Raw genomic sequence first — 18,454 nt, forward strand, 5'->3', positions numbered from 1 at the left:
GCTCACATCCAAGATACGATATTGAGTCATACCGCGCGCTTATCATGGTAGCAATTTCTGGGAGGATGCAGTGTAACTTATTCATGTGGTGGTAATTAAGCCCCATTGGTTGGATAAAATAGCAATCTCTTGATTGCAACACTCAAAGTGATGGTACTTTAGAGAACAATTTCAAAACATCCGACCGATTTATATTTGGGCGTGGCAAAACATTTGGCACCTTCAACACTACGGTCACTATTCATGGGTCCAGTGGGTCACTGCCAACCGCTGTACTCCTTGGTTCAACAAGTGGCTTTATTTCACCCTGAGGGGTGTTTACGCTTACTCGTGCATCCAGGTGCAATGGTTCCACTTGGGGAGTGCTGATCACTGGGTCGTTGTCATATAAGCTTGCTTTATCCAAATCACCACATGCTGATACATAGAATTTTTTTTGCTCTTGAATGAGCCAACTAGTTAATGTTCCAACCAACTGTTGCCTGCGCTTTTGTTTCTTAGCAGCCTTTTTCTTGGCTTGCTTAGCTTTCGATTTAGCCGGCACAGCCTATAAAATGGTAGGGTTAATCCAATTGGCACTTTCCTCTTGGGCTCCAAGGGTGCACTACCATCAGTAGGCACCGCGAGGCATTGTAGGGTTTTCTCACCGTCTTTCTTTCCATATCAAATAATTTGAAGCAGACAAAAGCAATGGATCCACCGGCATCAAGGTGACTTGTGGCAGAACGGGTTCTTGTGTAGTAATAATTACTGGCAACGGGCATCTTCAGAACACTGTTCCAGGGCTGTCGTTCTGGTTTCCCCGTTGCCTGCAGTTCTATCTTTTTGGTACACACATAATTGATGAATGCATTCTTCTTGTTTAAACAGGTCTTTGTGTATATGTCCACATAGTTTTAATAACATTTTAATTGCTAATTGCAGTACGTCATTGTTAGCTGAGGCCTCAGAGGTAGCATTGCGGATCTGCGATGTTCAGTGAGTGCCTCCACTGTGGTCTGCTTCAGGATAACATGAACCTTGAAGGGTGCCTCAATTAAAAGGATTGTACAACATTAAAAAAAATGTTATATCAAAAGAAAAAGGATTAGAAAGTTTAAATAGCATTAACAAATCTCTGTTGGTGGTCCAACCGTGAAGAAACAATTTCTTCTTTACACCGAATGGACGACTACATAATTCATTCTTTGAAGAGCCAATCTCCCGCAATAGGGTCCCACACGCATTCATCCATGTAAATAAAGTTGGGCAAGAATTCATAGTTTCATCAAAAAGAGTAAACAAGGAAGCTTCGGGTAGAACCAAGAAATTCTGAAATAACCGCAGCTGCCCCCAAGCAATACGTGAATCAAGGCAAATGGTGCCCGGCATATGGTGAATAGCTGGCAAAGGGACACCTTGTGGCAGGCCTCAAAATGTCTTCCAAATTCCTACTCCAACCTCAGCCCGTCTCTTTTATCTAATAAGGTTTCTGCATCATAAATGAGCTTTGGGACTAACTTCTGGTGATAATTTAATAACACTGGCGATAATGAAAATTTACTAACTTTCTGTCTAGTTGACGCAACTGAGTAATGGCTGGTGAAGTCATTGAGACACTAGACTGAAGTGGAACCTGTTTCACTCTCTTAGCTGTTATATTTACCCCCACATATTTAAATTGGCCCACATTTTCGAAGGGCCTGCCAGAAATAAACCATTGGAGGCACTTCTTCTTAGTCTCAGCCATGCCAACTCTTTTTGGATTCAACACTAATATTTTAGACTTGTCAAAACTAAGAATTAAATCCAGGCTTTTAAAATAGTCATAAACAGCAGATAGGGCCCGTTGCAGACCTACTGGTGTAAAATTAAATAAAACGATATTGTCGGCAAAGCGTAAATAGTTTAAAACAACTGGACCAAGTTTCGGGGGATTAGTGTTAGGGAGAATTCTCATTCTATGGCTAATTTCCCTTCCCTATATAGTCCCCCAGCAGCTTTGCTGGATTTGAAGGGTTTGTTTCCTTTTATCTGCTAAGAGTGAGACTCTTGTTCCCATTCTTAGGCATTTTTGCTATGTGTGTTCTAGGCTATTTTTGTGTTTAATGCCTATGGGATCTTTCTCAACCTCATAGGAACCATCTTTATTCACATGTGTTACATAGCACCCTCAGTGCAGTGACACAGGGGTGTCGTAGTGACCTCCAAACATAGACTCCATACCCTGGGTCTTACTACTGTCTCCCAGGGCATGTAAAGTCCCCATTGACTTTACTAGTCAAATCCTATGAGCTAAACCAGTACAACGCATCTTACTATGGAGGTACTGGAAGGGGTTAATAGTTTTTCCCCTATGTTCATTTTCAAGAGGGTACCGTACAGTCCCGCTCTCAAAAGTTTTTGGCTGGTGGCAGTGGTTACTACCATAAATATTCAACCGCAAATATTTCCCTATGGGATTTTCCCATTGTTCGAGGTTACCACTTTTTCCGACAGCCTGTAACATACCGCCGGTGTATTTTAATATTAACTTTACTCTGGTAGGTTTTTATTGCCAGAACTTTAATATAACTTCTTTCTCGTGTCTTCCTCTAAACTCCTAACCCAGGTTGGAGATCCTTTGTTCGTCCTTTTGGTGGGCTTCTGCCCAGAAGCCCTCCTTTAGGCGCCACGGAGTCGGGTTGGGTCCATTGTGTGGGAGGGGGAGTAGGACCCATGTCGCACTCTATCCTGATAGGCTGGAGGGTCTCCCGCCAAGATGACCACTCCACTGTGTGAGTGACAGGTAGGCTGTATGTATGGGGATCTTTTTGCATAAAAGCAGGGTCCTGAGGACTGAAAGAGAAAGACGTTGCCACTGAACCTAAGAAGCCGAAGAGGAGAGAAGCCAAAGACATCTGCAATGACTGAACCACTGGTGAAGCCCTGCTGCAGCGTTTCACCACACAACGAGAGAAGATCTTCACCTGCAAGAGCCTTCTTCCCTTGAGCTGGTGGGGCCAACCAGTTTGCCAATCGCCTTCCCGGACCCTGTACTCGGAGGCCAGATAGCCAGGCACCAGTCCATCTGGACCGCGATTTAAAGGAGCGTACCTTTTATTCGTCGGGCAGCACCGCGGCTGGTTTCATCCCTGGGTAGTGCAGTAACTCGAACCTTCCCCCCACGAGAGCCTCTCTTCCTCTGCTGGATCACCCGAACTGCAGGAACTATCAGGAACAACCGCCACCGCAGAAGCCACTTCTTCATTTTAAGGTACATTGTTCCACCAGACCGCCCTTTCTTCGCAGTAGCACTAAAGGTGTTTTAAATCCTTTATCTACCTGTTGGGTTGGCCGCCCCTCTCTCTTAACATTGTATTTTCAACGTCTGCATCCACCTTTTCCACTTCGTTAACCAAAGACTTGACTGCAGCTACAAGAACATTTTGCTCCTGGGCCCTTGCCCTGTACCAACTGACTTTGGCACAGGCCTACTGACTCTGGTCAAATTTGTTAGATCTGCCTTGTTTAGATTGATTCTCAGCTAGAACTGTGTGGTGCACCCATTTCTTTTAACTACCCTTTCCTTCCCATTTTTAACCCTTGTGAAATGCCATTTTGCTCAGTTTTCATTTAAGTATTGCCTATACTGATGCAGTCTTGCTTAAACTGGTCCATAAACTTATGGGAAGTGTTGCTAGGGTGTGTAAAAACCTATTTCTATATAACTTTTTCCCTCCCTTGTGAGGAATTGTTAGAGGATCCCTTGTGTGTAGTTGTCACTGTGCCGTTTTGCTCAGTTTTCACTCTGGTTCACTTGGTCTACAATTTAACTTGGGAGTGTGTATATTTTTTCCTTTGACTTAATTTAACTTGCTTGATGACTGTGATACATGTGTTCTTTCTAGAAGTGTATAAAATAAATATATAACTACTTTTTACTACAAAGCTTTGGTCAGTGTTTCCTTGTGCCATAGTACTGAAGGCCTATTGCGTAAACCCTGAATACTGCTCATCTCCCTCTTGAGATAAGTCTGACTGCTCAGCCACAGCTACCATCTAAATCTTTGTGGTACAGACTGATACCAAAGGGGATTTATTGCTCTCATCTGTAGCCCTAATCTTGTGTAGTGCTCCCTAAGGGAGCTGCACAGGATTCTGCCTAACAATTAGTTCTAGCATTATCAAAAACCAGGTTAAAATCCAAAATATATTTACTAAATAAAAGCGGGGCCTGTACCCAATCTTGATACAAACCTCTTTCGACTGGAATCCAGTTTGTGTAAGAGCCCTGCTGGTCTAAACGGACTCTGAGCCTATTTCTTTTATGAAGGGCAATGAGAATGTTGGGCAGGTCCCTCGGACACCCCCACGTGGCCATTTTCTTCCACAACACAGATCTATTGACTCAAAAGCTTTTGAAATGTCAAGATATGCCACGTACAGGCGTCTAGTAGCAATCGCGGTTTGGTTAATTGAATAATAAAACCGTTTGATGCAGTATTGACCCCCTTTTTAAAATCTGATTGAAATACATCAACAATGTTAGACGATCTAGCCCAAGCCTGTCATTTCTCTAAAATAAAACCACTACAAATTTTAAAAGAAAAATCCAACCGAGAATGTCTGGTCACTCACCCACCCATTGACTACCCATGGCCATGTTAATCCCTGTGGCATTCCAATGAAATAACTGCCCGTACCCGCCAGCATATACTACATAGGAACTCTTTGGGTTGCTCTATCACAAAGAAACATCACATTATGTGATGTATAGCGCCTGCCAGTGTTGTATGTAAGGATTCCTTAGAGTGTTTAATGACTGTAAATTAACACTTTGTGTAATAAAAATCTCTGAAACCATTTGATTTATAAGCAATATATGCAGGGTAGTATCCAGCATTGCAAGAGTAGGGGGTGGGGGAGGTGGGTGGTGACGGGGGGTGAGCCACGAAAAAAGTCCTGCAACTTTACCACCAAATGCAGTGTGCGCAATTCCATATAGTCTCATTCACGCCCACAAACTGCCCACCGCTGCCCCAATCTACATTTTTGGTAACATCAGTGGTAGATGGCAGTTTAACACATAACAAAAAATAAATACAACTGCAGAATCATTATAGATGCAGGAAACTCATCTATTAGAGTTCTGTCCAGGCACTATGGGGCAGAATACATGCAAGCCTCCTAATTTGCATATGCATTGCACCAACAGAAATGACTTCACAGAAAAGGACATTGCAAGGAGCATCATCGGTCTTGGACACTTGGAGGCACCACGCAAGTGACTTTAGAATAAGTTGCCATAAGTAAGCGGAGTGGCAAATAACTTTGTGGTGCAATTGTTATTTATGCAGCAACTCTATAGTCAGGCTTTTAAAAATAACAGCATGCTATATTAACATAAGCTCTGAAGTGAATCACAGAGTTGCGGATAAGACACAGTGGGCCTCATTAGGAGTCCGCCGTGCCGGAATCTGTTGATTCCGTGACAACGGTGACTCAGTTTCCGTCACTGCAAGGTTGCGGAATGAACGGCCGATTACGGCACGTGGGTCACGCGCAACACACCAATGCGGAAATGGTGTCACCGCCGTCACGTAAACACCCACGCACACAGAATTAACGCAACAAAAAACGGTGCAAAACCTGTGTCCGCCCCTGCCGTCACAGACACGGAATCACCGGAAGCGGAAATACCATGACCACGAGAAAAAAAGAAAGAGAGAGGCGCCCATTATATAAAGCACAATCCACTGCCATCCCCAGACACTACAGGTCAGAACACCTCCCTGAGACTGACAACACATCTTACACCATCATGGCATCCAGGATTCCAGCACGCAGACAACGAAAGCAGCGCTTCAGTGAGGCTGAACTCACAGTACGGGTAGAGCACATTGTCGAGCATGCAGAAATGCTCTTTAGCGCAGACCAGCGGCACGCTACCCAGCAATGCCGTAAGTGTGGGCGGAGGCAGCACGCAAGTGCACAGCGGTCGGTGTGACCACACGCACTGTCAAGGACTGCCATAAAAGGTGGGATGACCTCAGGCGCCGGGTGCGCAACCTCATTGCTGCATACCGCCAACACAGCACTGGCACCGGTGGAGGCCCTGCATCCCCTCTCAAGTTGCAATTGTGGGAGGAGCACTGCAGCAGTGTCCTGCACCTCGAGGGCATCCACGGCTCGAGAGGCGCAGAGGCAGGAGTGAGCCCACCTGCAGATGCCGGTAAGTGTAGAGTACAAAGCCATAAGTGTGAATGCACCCCAGGAGTGACCCAATGGACCCACGCACATTGACCCCGCCCAGCCAGGGCATGAGTGACCCCAATGGACCCACTCACACTGACCCCCCCCCCCAGCCAGGGCAGGAGTGACCCAGTGGACCCACTGACCACCCAGATGAGAAGTAACACATCCCCAATGCATGACCCCTGGAAATGCACACAGTGCGTGCCTGAGTGGAAGCAGACACACACACCTGAGTGCATCAATAGTCACAAGTGTGTACATGCAAGTGGTCATGGATCGTTCAGTTTGATGCATGTGATGGACACATCAAGTAACATCACACAACTAACAGCATGCCCTCTGTATCCCCACAGGCGTTTCAAGTGACAGCAATGATGGCCAAGAGGCGACGCAGCCGCCACCTGCATGCGCCCAACGCAGCACTCCTGCCCAGGAGGATGATGCTAGCTGCTCCGGCACACAAGCACCAGCTGCATCGGGCACACCAGCGGGCACACCAGCGGACGACACCATCCCCATGCAGGCACCCACCATGGCCCCGGATGCCATCTTGCAGCCCATCTGACTGCTGAGGAGGCTGCATCGAGTGATAAAAGTGCCCCGGCCATGCAGGCCGAAGTTGTACAACATGGTGAGGGGGACAACATGGAGGAACTGTCACCCATCCATGGCCTACACTTCAGCCCCCAAGAACTGCACAGCCCCATGCACTCCCCAACGCACTCCATGGCTGAGCTCAGTACTCGCTTGCAGCACATTGAGCAACAACAGGCCACCCTGACGCAGCTCGTGGAAAGACAGCTGGAGGAGGCCATGCATCAGCGGGAGGAGGCCAGGCTGCAGCGTGAGAGCAATGTGACGTCGGTGCGTCAGCTCTCCAGGTCCATTGGATGATTTGCAACCACCATTGTCACCCTGGCACATCATGTCAGGGAAGGGAACAGTGTGCAATCCAGCATAGCTGAGTCAATGTTGGTTGCCCAGCAGGTGTTTCAAGGACGTGTGCTCATAGTCACACCAACAGTCACCTCAGCCAGCACCACCCCATCGAGCTCTGCCACTGGCCGCCCACGCAGGCGCTCTAGTCGGCTGACTGGACCCACCAGCAAGGACACTCCTCTGCATAAGCGCCCCCGCAAATAGTGCCATGTGGGGGTGGCAATAGACATGACATTCGGGGACACGATGGGTACGTTTGGGTGGTGAGGGAGGTCCATTGGGGAGTTAGTTGTTTGGGGCCTGGTTGGGGGTGGGTACGTTTGGGTGGTGGGGGAGGTCCATTAGGGGGTTAGTTGTTTGGGGCCTGGTTGGAGGTGGGTACGTTTGGGTCGTGGGTGGACACGGGTGTACAGCTTCCCTACCCAATGCACCTTCTTTCCTTGTATGTTAATAATACAACACCTTTGAGAAAAACCATAATGAGTGGACATCCGTCATTTCATTTGCAGACAATCCATTTATTCACCGGCATTGTCATATCTATGCAATGCTGTCAATGTGCAGTCTCTCAAAAGTAAATGCGAATGAGTGTATCCCGTGCTCGTTGGCCATCTTGTGCACCCCCCGGAGGGTGTGGAGCCACCCCATTCCCATCTTCACCTCCATCATCTTCTGTGTCTGGGGCCAGAGGAATGTTCCTGCGCATGGACAGATTGTGCAGCATGGCACACACAAGCACAATTTTGCCAGTCTTCACTGGGTTGTAGAGCAGTGATCCTCCAGATCTGCTCAAGCAGCGGAACCTGGCCTTCAGTAGGCCAAATGTCCTCTCAATCATGCCACGTGTGCGGACGTGTGCCCTGTTGTACGCCTCCTCATGCCTGTTCCTTGGCCTCCGTACAGGCGTCATCAGCCCTGGTGTGAGTGCATATCCATCATCACCTACATGGGATGGAAATGTGTTGGACACGTCAGTGTTTGTGGTATCATCTGTTAGGGAGAATTCTCATTCAATGGCTAATTTCCCTTACCTACGAGTCCCTCAGCAGCTTTGCTGGATTTCTGGAGTTAACTTTTTCCCCTTGGTAAGAGTGAGCTTTTCCCTCAATCTTACCCATGTTTGCCATGTGTATTTTCATCTGATTTTGTGATTGTGGGCTTTGGAGTACACCACTTCAGTAGCCCCCTTCCTTTGTGTGTTACACAGCACCTTCAGTGCCGTGAAACAGGGTTGTCTTTTAGACTTCCTACCAGCTCCATTTCTGGGGCGGACTACTGTCCCCCAGAAAAGGGTAAAGTTGCCATTAACTTTACTTAGTCATTTAACCACAGATCCAGTACACCCCATCATACATGGAGTACTGGCAAGGGTTATTCCTGAGCCCTTTTTATCTGTGCCTCCTAGAGCATTGTTTCGCTCTTTTAACATTTTAGACTTGGCTGGTGGCAGAGGTATCTACCCTAACTTTTCTACCGCGATTATACTATATTAACGTGGTACGGTTTCAGGCTATTATATTAGCCTCGAACTTAAACTCGCTTGACCAAATACTTTTTCTTTAGGCCCCGGTCGGGTTTATTCGCCATTTCTTTTTGTTAAAGTCCTTCTTGTGTTTTACTTTGCGCGGCAAACCAGTTTTGCCTCCTTTGTTCACTGTCTTTTGGCGGGCTTCTGCCAAGAAGCCCTCCTCTAGGTGCCTGGGTGTCTAGGTGGGCTGAATGTGAGGGAGGGGTGTAGTCACTCCCTGCACAGGGTATCCTAGGAAACCCAAGTCGCACTTTGCCATGATTGGCTGAGATGGTTGGCCAGGCTGGACAACCCCGCTGCTGCGTGATTGACAGCCAGGCTGTTTGAATGGGGGATTTTCTCATTAAAAAGGCAGGACTCTTGGACTAGAAGTCTGAGTCGCCACTGGAACTACAAGGAACTGAAGAGAAGCAGAGAAGAAGTTGGCTGCTGCAACTATCCTGTCCCGGTGAAGCCCTGCTGCAGTCCTAAGCCATCTACCCTCCGACGACCAGAGAAGATCCAGTCCCGAGTCCTCTTCCCTTGAGCCTGGTGGGGATAACCAGCTCATCTTCTACAGCCAGAGGATCCTCTTCGTGGTCGAAATCGCTGCACACTGCTGTAGTGGTCCGGATAGCCGTCTGAAGAAGCCTCTTCTGTTTTTAAAGGAGCGCACCTTTTATTCACCGTCGCTGCTGTCGGCTTCAGCCCTGTGTGGTGCAGACCCCTCTAGATGTCGTCCTTCCCAAAGCTTCAGGGACTGTGGGTTTGCAGGAAACTACCAGGAACAACTACCGCGGCACCAGCTTCTTCATTGAATAAGGTACTGTGTTCTGCTTGAGGAAATCGGGTGATCCCTTTTTCTCCTCCTACAAGGCTTGCCCTGATCTTCCCTCCTACTTATAACTTTTGCTTCCTCCATTGACAATATCTAAGTACTCCTGGCTATGTTGAATCGTGAACTGTCCGACTGTGTGATCCTCGACAACAGGAACCCGGTTCCACTTGACACTGGCTCCGTCCTATTGACTCTTTCTGTCCAAAAGTATTGCCTATGATTTTTGCCCCCAACTCTCTCTGGGTATCTCAGGTGCTAAGTGTGTTTTGCCCTGGCAACATTTCTTGCCGCGGATACGCGTTTCTTTAGTAAGACCGAACTGTCATTACTGTCAAAAAGTGATCCATATGTATTCCCGGTAAAGTCTTGTTTCACAACACCGGTCTGTTAAAACATAGGCTACTTACCTTGACGTTATACCGTACAAAGAGAATTGGTTGGTTGTAGTATATTTTACATGTGGTTTTGAATTAATAGAAGTATTGTGTTTATAACAAACGGTTTAAAAATAAATGTACTTATATTTTTTACCTGAAACCTTGAGTCAGTGTTTGCTTGAGTCACGGTAATTGTGGTCCCTTTGTGTAATCTCTGCGACTGCTCATATACTCTTGAGATAAGCCTGGCTGCTCTGCTACTGCTACCACTTTAACATAGTAGTACAGGCTTGTACCAAAGGTAAAACTTGTATTGCCACCTGTAGTCTTAATTGTGTGTAGTGGTCCCTAAGGGCACTGCACAGGATTCTGCCTAACATCATCTCTTGTTCAGATGCAGTGTAATCTTGTGTCATCATTCATTCATCCATCCATATGGGTCAAGCAGTGGTCGGACGGGTGGGTGATTACCATTCATGGTTAATTGTTGTAGACAGTGGCATTTGGACATTGGTCAACGACTTGCTGTGCATATGTAGTTGCCCTTGCGAACAATAGTGGTTGGTAAGTATGGCATTGTGCAATGACGTACACACATGGAGGAGTCAATCAATAGACTGTGATGATGTGGTTGTTGCAGGATGTCTCATGTGCAGTCATGTGCATTGGGGGGGCAGTGGTGCATTGTGTGGGTGGCTGTATTGAGTGGCTCAAGTTGTATGGCCTTGTGGTAGTATTGGTTGTATGTTTCATTTGGCAGGGTGTGTATGGGCACACTGTGCCAACCTGTCATGTGTAGCTTTGTGATGTGTGGGTTATGCTGACCATCCATTGCATGGGCCAGGGGGTGATGCATGTGCAGTTGTAGCAGCCCACTCACACAGGTCATTGCCCTCGACAGTGCCTGTGCATTGGCAGTTGTACTCACCCAATAGCCATGTGCTTTGTCCAGCGCAGCGTTCCATGTAGCGTGGCAATGTCAAATTCTGCAGGACCATCGAGTCATGTGTTGACCCTGGGAAACGTGCGCAGCAATGTGTAATCACTTGTCCGGCGTCACATACCATCTGTACATTCAGTGAGTGATACAGTTTCCTATTGCAGTACACCATCTCCATTGCACATGGTACTGTCAGCTCTATGTGGGTGCAGTCTACTGCACCTATGCAATTTGGCATGGACGCAATGGCATGGAAGGCCAACTTGGTGGCAGTGATCTGTGCAAAGGTACGGGGTAGGGCGATGTGTTCTGACACATGGCGCAGCAGGGCATCCAGTACCTGTCCCAATATTTTAGAGAAACAGGGTTTTGAGAGCCCGTGCAGCTCATCAACTGTGTGCTGATAAGTTCCGGTGCCTAGTAAATGCAGTACTGACACCACCTTCAGGAGGTGAGGGGGATTGCAGTTGAAATGGCAATGTGGCTGGTGTCGTCGTCCTCAATCATGGCGGTGATGTACATGATTGTTGGACGGTCCAGCCCGTATAATGTGTGGATCTGTCCTGGGGTCAGGTTCCAGGGTGAGGCCCTGATGCGGGGTATTGCAGGCTGCCTGCAGGGTCATGCCAGCTGCACAATTGGGTTTGGCATGGGAGCAGGGTTTGCTAACTGCTGCCTGCGTCGCCCCCTCCTCCTCCTCCGCCTCATCCGCCTCTGCACCATTACTGCCACCATGTGCACTGCGGCCTATAGGTTCAATAGCCCCAGTTCCAGTGCTGCTGCAGCTGCTGCCTGCATAGTTATGTTTGGAGTTGGCCTGGGTGTGGCCCTTTTGTAGGCTCCCAGTGGCCTGCTGGGTCCAGCTGGGCTCATTTGCTGCACCTGTGGCCTGATTCAGCTCACTAGGCACTATTTAACTAACAATACCGCCTCCGTGGCCACGGTTTTTCCGCCATTTTTATGGCAGGGTTTCCATGTCCGTGGTACTCGTAATGCCCATGGTGTTTGGTGTTGCCGGTAACTGGGGGGTTTCCACGCCGATGCATTTTGCAGGTCCCATAACTCTGCGTCGGTGGTTTGTGGTGGTGGTTTTTCCAGAATCGTGGTTCGTGATTTGACAGTCACAGAAACGGTGCCGGTATGGTTATACCAGTGGCGTTAAGTCCGGGTCGGCGGACTCGTAATGAGGCCCAGTGTGATTAAATGATCTGCCCAGGATCACACACTGGTTAAATGGTGAAACTGGGATGTGGACTATTTAAGCAACTGAGCACATCTTCACAGGTTTATTTGATATAGATATTTATTAAGGTTTCCCTTTGCATTTCATGTGCTTAAATAATACTTTATTTTATTTAAAGCAGTGCCTTGGAAGCAAAGCACATTACCTAAGAAACAACTCTTTCATAATTACGTTGACATTATATACATCATGATGGCTTTAGTTTTATTCTCCCCATCCCATTCAGCATGCAAGGTCACAATAGCATCATACAGATTAATGTTAGCCTAACAAATCCCCCTTGGGTAAAGCCATAGTCACGATTTCATAAAGCCTGCAGCATTATGCACCTTCTCACTGCGGATCACACCCTCACATGTACATTTCTAAAGCGGCAAAAGTCCCTGCTAATAGCCCGCTCCCTCCCATCAGTGCCTAATGGCTCACATTAGCTCACGGAGCACCGTGGGACATTGTCCTGGCAACGGGACACCTCTTCCGTTCGTAAAGGGTAAGGTGTCCTGCTGACAGGAGAATGAGCGTGCTGAGCCGGAATTGCTCAGGTTGGGCACCCTTATTGAGGTGCCGAACGGGAGAGGTGTCTCAGTGACAAAAGTTCTGATCAGGCTCTCAAAAGAGCCTGGGGGTGGTGGGGCAGCTTGCCCCCCCTGCCTCCCCACTCGGTATGCCACTGCATACACATATCCTTACATATATTCCTTGTACTGAAGTCCCATCTTAAAGAAGCTATCACACAGCCAACCATTTTGTCTTATGTATAGGTATTAGACAGGAATTTGCCAGGCAATGACATCATATGCCCAGGTACTCACACCATGTCTAAGCTGTTTCCATTTTATGTCTAGGTTATACCTTTATGACAGCATCTGGCAAACGCCTATGTCCTGCCTACTGAAAAGCCCAAACTGTTGGTTTTGCCAATGCAAATTGGTGCCATTTTATCTTCGTGAGTGACATTGTATATCCACAGAAGTTGGTGCCTTGCTTGCTAGGCCTATGGACTCCAGCTGTACTGGAGAGTTGATCCAACAAGGCACTAGCTGAAAACATTAAGGCTTGGATGGCGGGTATGGATCATTTTTAGCTCTTCTTCTCATGCGTACTTACCAATGGAGTTCTGATCTAATAAAAGGTATCTTTATGTGGAGGACTATTCTACATTGTCAGAACATTTGACTCAAACTGATAAGTACGGACTTGAAGAGTTGCACACCTTTTGAACCTTCATAGCTGTATTTAAATACTTCCTGCAGAGTGCAACCATAATAAGGAATTTCACAAGGAACCTGATTAGATGTTCCAGTATTCTTGCTGGTAGTATCTCACCCTGGTCCTAAACATCTGGGTTTTAATCCAGGATTCTGCACCTTTTAAACTAGTCCAACAGACTAAACCAATTGAAGGGTGCAAATGGATTTTTCCAGATCTAGGAAGGCACTTTTTACCGGATGCTGGATCTGGGGAAATCTGGTCCAATGCCAGCACTGTGTTTAGAGTACCCCTACACCCACAGCCAATGAAAATTGCCCACCCTCCCCCACCGGCTGCAAATATGGCCCACCCAGATCAAAATCCCTGTAGCCAGACCTGGCCCATGCACTCCATTTTGCAGCAGTATAGTGCCATAGCCACTGCCAATCCCCTGTGTCAAGTGGGGGAGGGTCCTCCTACACATAACTGAGCATATGTTGCTGAATCAAGTATGCACAGTGTACTTCTAAAAACATAACACGCACACAAGCTGCTGGCTGAATCGTCCAACATGTCATGAAGCAAAGTCTCCTGAAAACATCACTAGGTGGTATGATATCACTTTTCATTGCCAAAAGACAGACACCTTTAGTTAAGGCACATTTTATTAAAAGTATTGTTATACGTTGATATTTCTGTACAAAATTCTTGTTAAAAATGTATCAAAGACATTAAAAAAAAAATCAGTATACTGACACATAGACCACGTTAAAGGCTTTCACACACTAAATTCACAAGCTAGTTTTAGCTGGATGGAATAGCTTTGTTTAAATGTTTAGATTGGACAAAATAATGAATTCCTTCATACAGGTGTGAATGACCTCATGCACGTTTTCACTTTCCATAGTTTAAGTGCTACTCTTCGTGTGGGACATCCATCTTGTGTGATAGCATGCGCTGGGTCATTGCCTGTTCAAGGGAAATGGTGGAGAATGCAGGCGACGGAAGGGCAAGCATAGCATAGGCACCAGAAACTGTTACCTTTACAAACTACAAATAAGGGTCCCTGTAACACACTTGGAAACACCCCGAGAATCCAAATGGTCCTCCAATGGTCGCATGTAATGTAATGCCTGTAAAGTCGTTTTTACAAAGACACCCTTTGCACCTGTCACAGTATGCTCCATTCCCATCACATAGCACAGAGTCAGTATTGGCTTCACCTACGTTGTCAGCCCACGGTGCAGGGCCTGCAGCCTTTAGTTCTCTAGATGTTTTGGACTACAACCCCCATCAGCCCCAGCAAGTCTATTTAATGGTGAGTGCTCACTGGAGTTGTAGCCCAATAGCCCAAAACTTCTGGCGAGACACAGGAAAGCTCCTGGTGAGAACCCTACTCTTTTGTGTGGATTCCGAAGAATTGCAGACTAGCCCAAGTGCAATAAAAGATTTAATTTTTTTTTTTTAAACATGTCCTTTGGCTTTTGCCAATGAATAATATGTACCCATTATATGCGAGCACCACTAACTGAATATTCTGTGGCCGCTTTTACAAAACGTGTGCTATGTTATGGGTGGAGATGTAGAAAGTGAGGCCTCTTCCACACAGACCGATCTAATTATCTGAACAGTGAGCCAAAATGGTATACTTCTGAGGACGTGAACCACGTGTGTGATCAAAATCCAGAGGAAGGCCCATATCAGAACAGAACCTGCTGATTTTTCTTATCTTATCCTTCTACCAAAGCCAAGGAGTCCATACAGGGATTGGGATTTCAAATCTCTACCGATTGGCACATTTTTGGGATGATCATTCACACCAAGCAGTTTTGGATTTCATAGGCCACATCAAACATACGCACCATTCTTAGTCACACTTCACAGGTAAAAAAGAACGGGCCTCTGCTGTGGTACTGCAGGATTAATGCCAACGCATTCCTGAGTAATACGTTACTCACAGAAGAGAAAGACCTTAATGCCTCCGGGAAGTAGGTGGAATTGGACTGTGGGTCTTAGAACGATGGAGCCTTGTGAAATCTGGTTGTGTGAACTCTCATTGTTGTGGTTCAATGGCTGTGTGTAATCCCATGGGGCTGTGAATGTAACAACTAACATGCGATTGAAAGAAATCATATTTCGGGGCCCGATTCATGGAATTTTTTTGCACTGCTGGAAAGTGACTTTGCCCTGCCGACACAAACCCTGATTCATGGAACGGTGCAAAGTGTATTTCTGCAGTGCAAAGTCACTTTGTACTGCAAAAATGACTTTGCACTTCAAAAATACACTTTGCACAGTTCCATGAATCAGGGTTTGTGTCAGCAGTGAAAAGTCACTTTGCACCATGCAATGAATTCCATGAATCGGGCCCTTAGTCCATTTGGGAACTCACTTTTCAGGATCGTATGGACGGCAGCGCAACATCACAAAATATCCTTACTTCAACGATTGTATTCTAGGTAGGGTATTCAAGGTAAATACCCCTGTAGAAAGCCCCCCAGCCCTAATTCCAAAACTGTTGACCTATATGCAACAAGAGCAGGTTTCATGTAAATGGAGGTTTGTATACAGTGCAATTTCTTTTATTTTCTTATTTTGTGACTACTGAAAAGCCCTTTGATTCATAGGGCGACACGGGGCACATTCTCCATGCATCCTTCTCATCGGACATCCTGAAATAGTACAAAATCTTGCAAATGAGAGATGGTGTCCCTATCTGGCCAGGGACACATTTCGCGATTGCAGCCTGGTTCCCGTTTGAGCAAATGACACCAAATTAAACTTCCGGGCAACTGTCTCCCGTACAGCTTGGGTCTACTCCTTCTTGAAGTACCACACCTCATTGTGGCGGTTGAAGAGCTTGAACGGGCTGTCGTAGCCCGCTGTGTAGTAGAAGTCCTCGTGGAAGCATTGTCCATCCCTCACCAGGCTCTGAGCGAGTCGCTGGGCTTCTTCAGTGTTCTTTTCCACCGATGTAAAGCCACTGAAAGACCTGATGAGGGGACAAGAGTGGAGTAAGTGCCGTTCCCTTGAGGCCGATAAAAAAAAAGTCCATGCTCTTACAATATACATCCGTTCCTCTGACTGCTTGCTCTTTCATTGCATTTTGATCACTTCTTTGCCTGCACTCCTACCACAATCATCACTTACTGTTTTTGCTGGTTACAGGTCTTTATAACGACACCTTTTATGGAGAATGCACTTATAACAAAACTTTTATAATAAAAAAAAATATTTTGGGGGGTTTCGTGCCCCCCTACCGGTGTTTCCCACCCCTAAAAACCCACCCCAAACGTTTCCCCACAAGATTTAACCTTTTACCCCACCTCTAAATGCATTCTTCATGAAATGTTTCGTTATATGAGATTCGATATATGTTCAGGTCTATATAAAAAAATCGTTATACAGACTGCATACCTTTTTGCTCTCATATGGTACATGACACTTCCTGTTCCTGCTCTCCAATTGGGTTTGCTCTAACAGGGCACTCTCCTACAGCACAAGTCACTCCCCACGCACCCCATGGCACACATCATTTTCAGAGATAGTGAGTCTTCCATCGCTTTGCCTGCACTGCCAACCGCCCTCCCCCCGTTGCCCTACTCAGCGGGACATGGTTAGCATGCAGGGCAGATGGACCGCAGGGACTTGGTACGACTCGCTCTCCATCCCCACGACCCTCTTTCATTGCCCACCTGTCCAGTAAGTCAGTGGGGGCGGGGGCAGGGGGGGTGCTTACATGGAAGCTGCAGCCTAGCATTCCCTGCAATTCCTCGTCATGGTTCGCTTCTCTGGTCCCACTGAGAAAGGCAGCAATACCTGTCTAGTGGCAGAAAATGGGAAACACACGGTAGTCCTGATACATCGTCCCTCCATTCCGCTAGTCGCATCCACCTGCTTGGCCTTCCAGAGAGCGGGATGGTGGGGCAGGGGTATTGGAATCTTACAGTGATAATGTAGCTATACAGGCTGCTACCAGACCCCTCTTTCTTGGACTTGAAAAAGCAGTTGTTTTTTTAAAAAAAGGTTAAAAAAAAAACACTGTTGTTAACGGACCGGCACACTCCAAGCTCTGTGGACAGCAGCCGCCCACAGACTTTGACGGAAGCACCGGCACTCTTGCACATGGTGCTGGTGCTTCCGTCCTCCCCGTTCCCATTGAGTCTTGTCGGACTCGAATGGGGAGTTACTTTTTCCGACACCTAGCTTCATAGACTGCCTAGGCTGTAATGCCCCGGTGATTCCCTTAAACCAGGCGCTGGAAGAAATACACAACTCTGGCGGCAGCCTGCCATTTTTACCAGCACAGCTACCACTGGGGTTTTAATGAGGCCCAGTATCTTGCAGGAAGTTAACAGCCCAATATAAGGTATAATACCTGTGCAATATCCTGTGTTTTTTTTTTAACGTTTTTCTAAAAAACCACCTGCACAGTCCATTTGGCTAACATGATATTCCAACCTCTCTTAAGGACCAGCGACTCAGCCTGCATGACCAAAGTAGTACACTTTAGCGAAGCCAAAACTGTTGACTTTGCCAATGGTGGTTTATAAGAAGCATGCATGACCATTCTCCAGTTTGGAATATATATCACTCTCTCTCTCTCTCTTCCATGGTGGGCGAAGAGAGGCTATACAGAAGAAAATATTTAGCGGAATGTCATCAGATTATGGAGTCCAGTGCAACACCATACAACAGGATCCAGAGCAACAACAGCAAAAGAAAATGCAATGATGGCAAGAGTCCTGGAGTACACTGATGCCATCACATGTTTGAAGAATTATAGACCACAGCCCGAGATAATATTTGAAGTGCCCCCAGCAGAATTGGGGCATTTCCCTGCTATTCTGCTCCTCTCTGATTTTCAGTAATCACAGATTGCTTCCCAGTGGAATATCTATATGTGGCAGGGACTATCTGATCTCCAATTCGTAGCCAGCGTGGACAGTCATTGTGGGTGATAAAAGTGTGTTAAGCAGTACGCACAAAGTACAATATTTGCCAACAGGGTTGTTTGATCTGGGGTGGGCTGCTCTCTTGCAGGACTTGCCCAATGTGCGTGGTGAGGGAGGCAGATGTGCAACATTTCCAACACCCTAGCATATAATGTGTTGGGGTCTTTGGGTCAGGCATTGAGACCTTCTGTAACGCCTGGGTGTGGCTGCAGTAAAATAATGCAATGGAGAAGATGGACTACACTCCC

The 18,454-nt window shown here is 46.9% G+C and overlaps 1 protein-coding gene and 1 long non-coding RNA gene across 2 annotated transcripts in view; one reads left to right on the forward strand and one right to left on the reverse strand.

The window, feature by feature from the left end:
- LOC138532962 (uncharacterized) overlaps window positions 1-18,454 on the forward strand; it is a 157,105-nt gene that overhangs the window by 117,381 nt on the left and 21,270 nt on the right. The window lies entirely within an intron of this gene.
- LOC138532935 (heme-binding protein 2-like) overlaps window positions 13,899-18,454 on the reverse strand; it is a 59,242-nt gene continuing 54,686 nt past the window's right edge. Inside the window, exon 5 of the mRNA XM_069641108.1 lies at window positions 13,899-16,243. Coding sequence (XP_069497209.1) covers window positions 16,066-16,243 — 178 coding nt within the window. The 3' untranslated portion in view covers window positions 13,899-16,065. The remainder of the gene's footprint in view (window positions 16,244-18,454) is intronic.

Source organism: Ambystoma mexicanum, chromosome 1q, assembly GCF_040938575.1.
Source record: "Ambystoma mexicanum isolate Mex_15411 chromosome 1q, UKY_AmexF1_1, whole genome shotgun sequence".
NCBI classification, from domain to species: Eukaryota; Metazoa; Chordata; class Amphibia; order Caudata; family Ambystomatidae; genus Ambystoma; species Ambystoma mexicanum.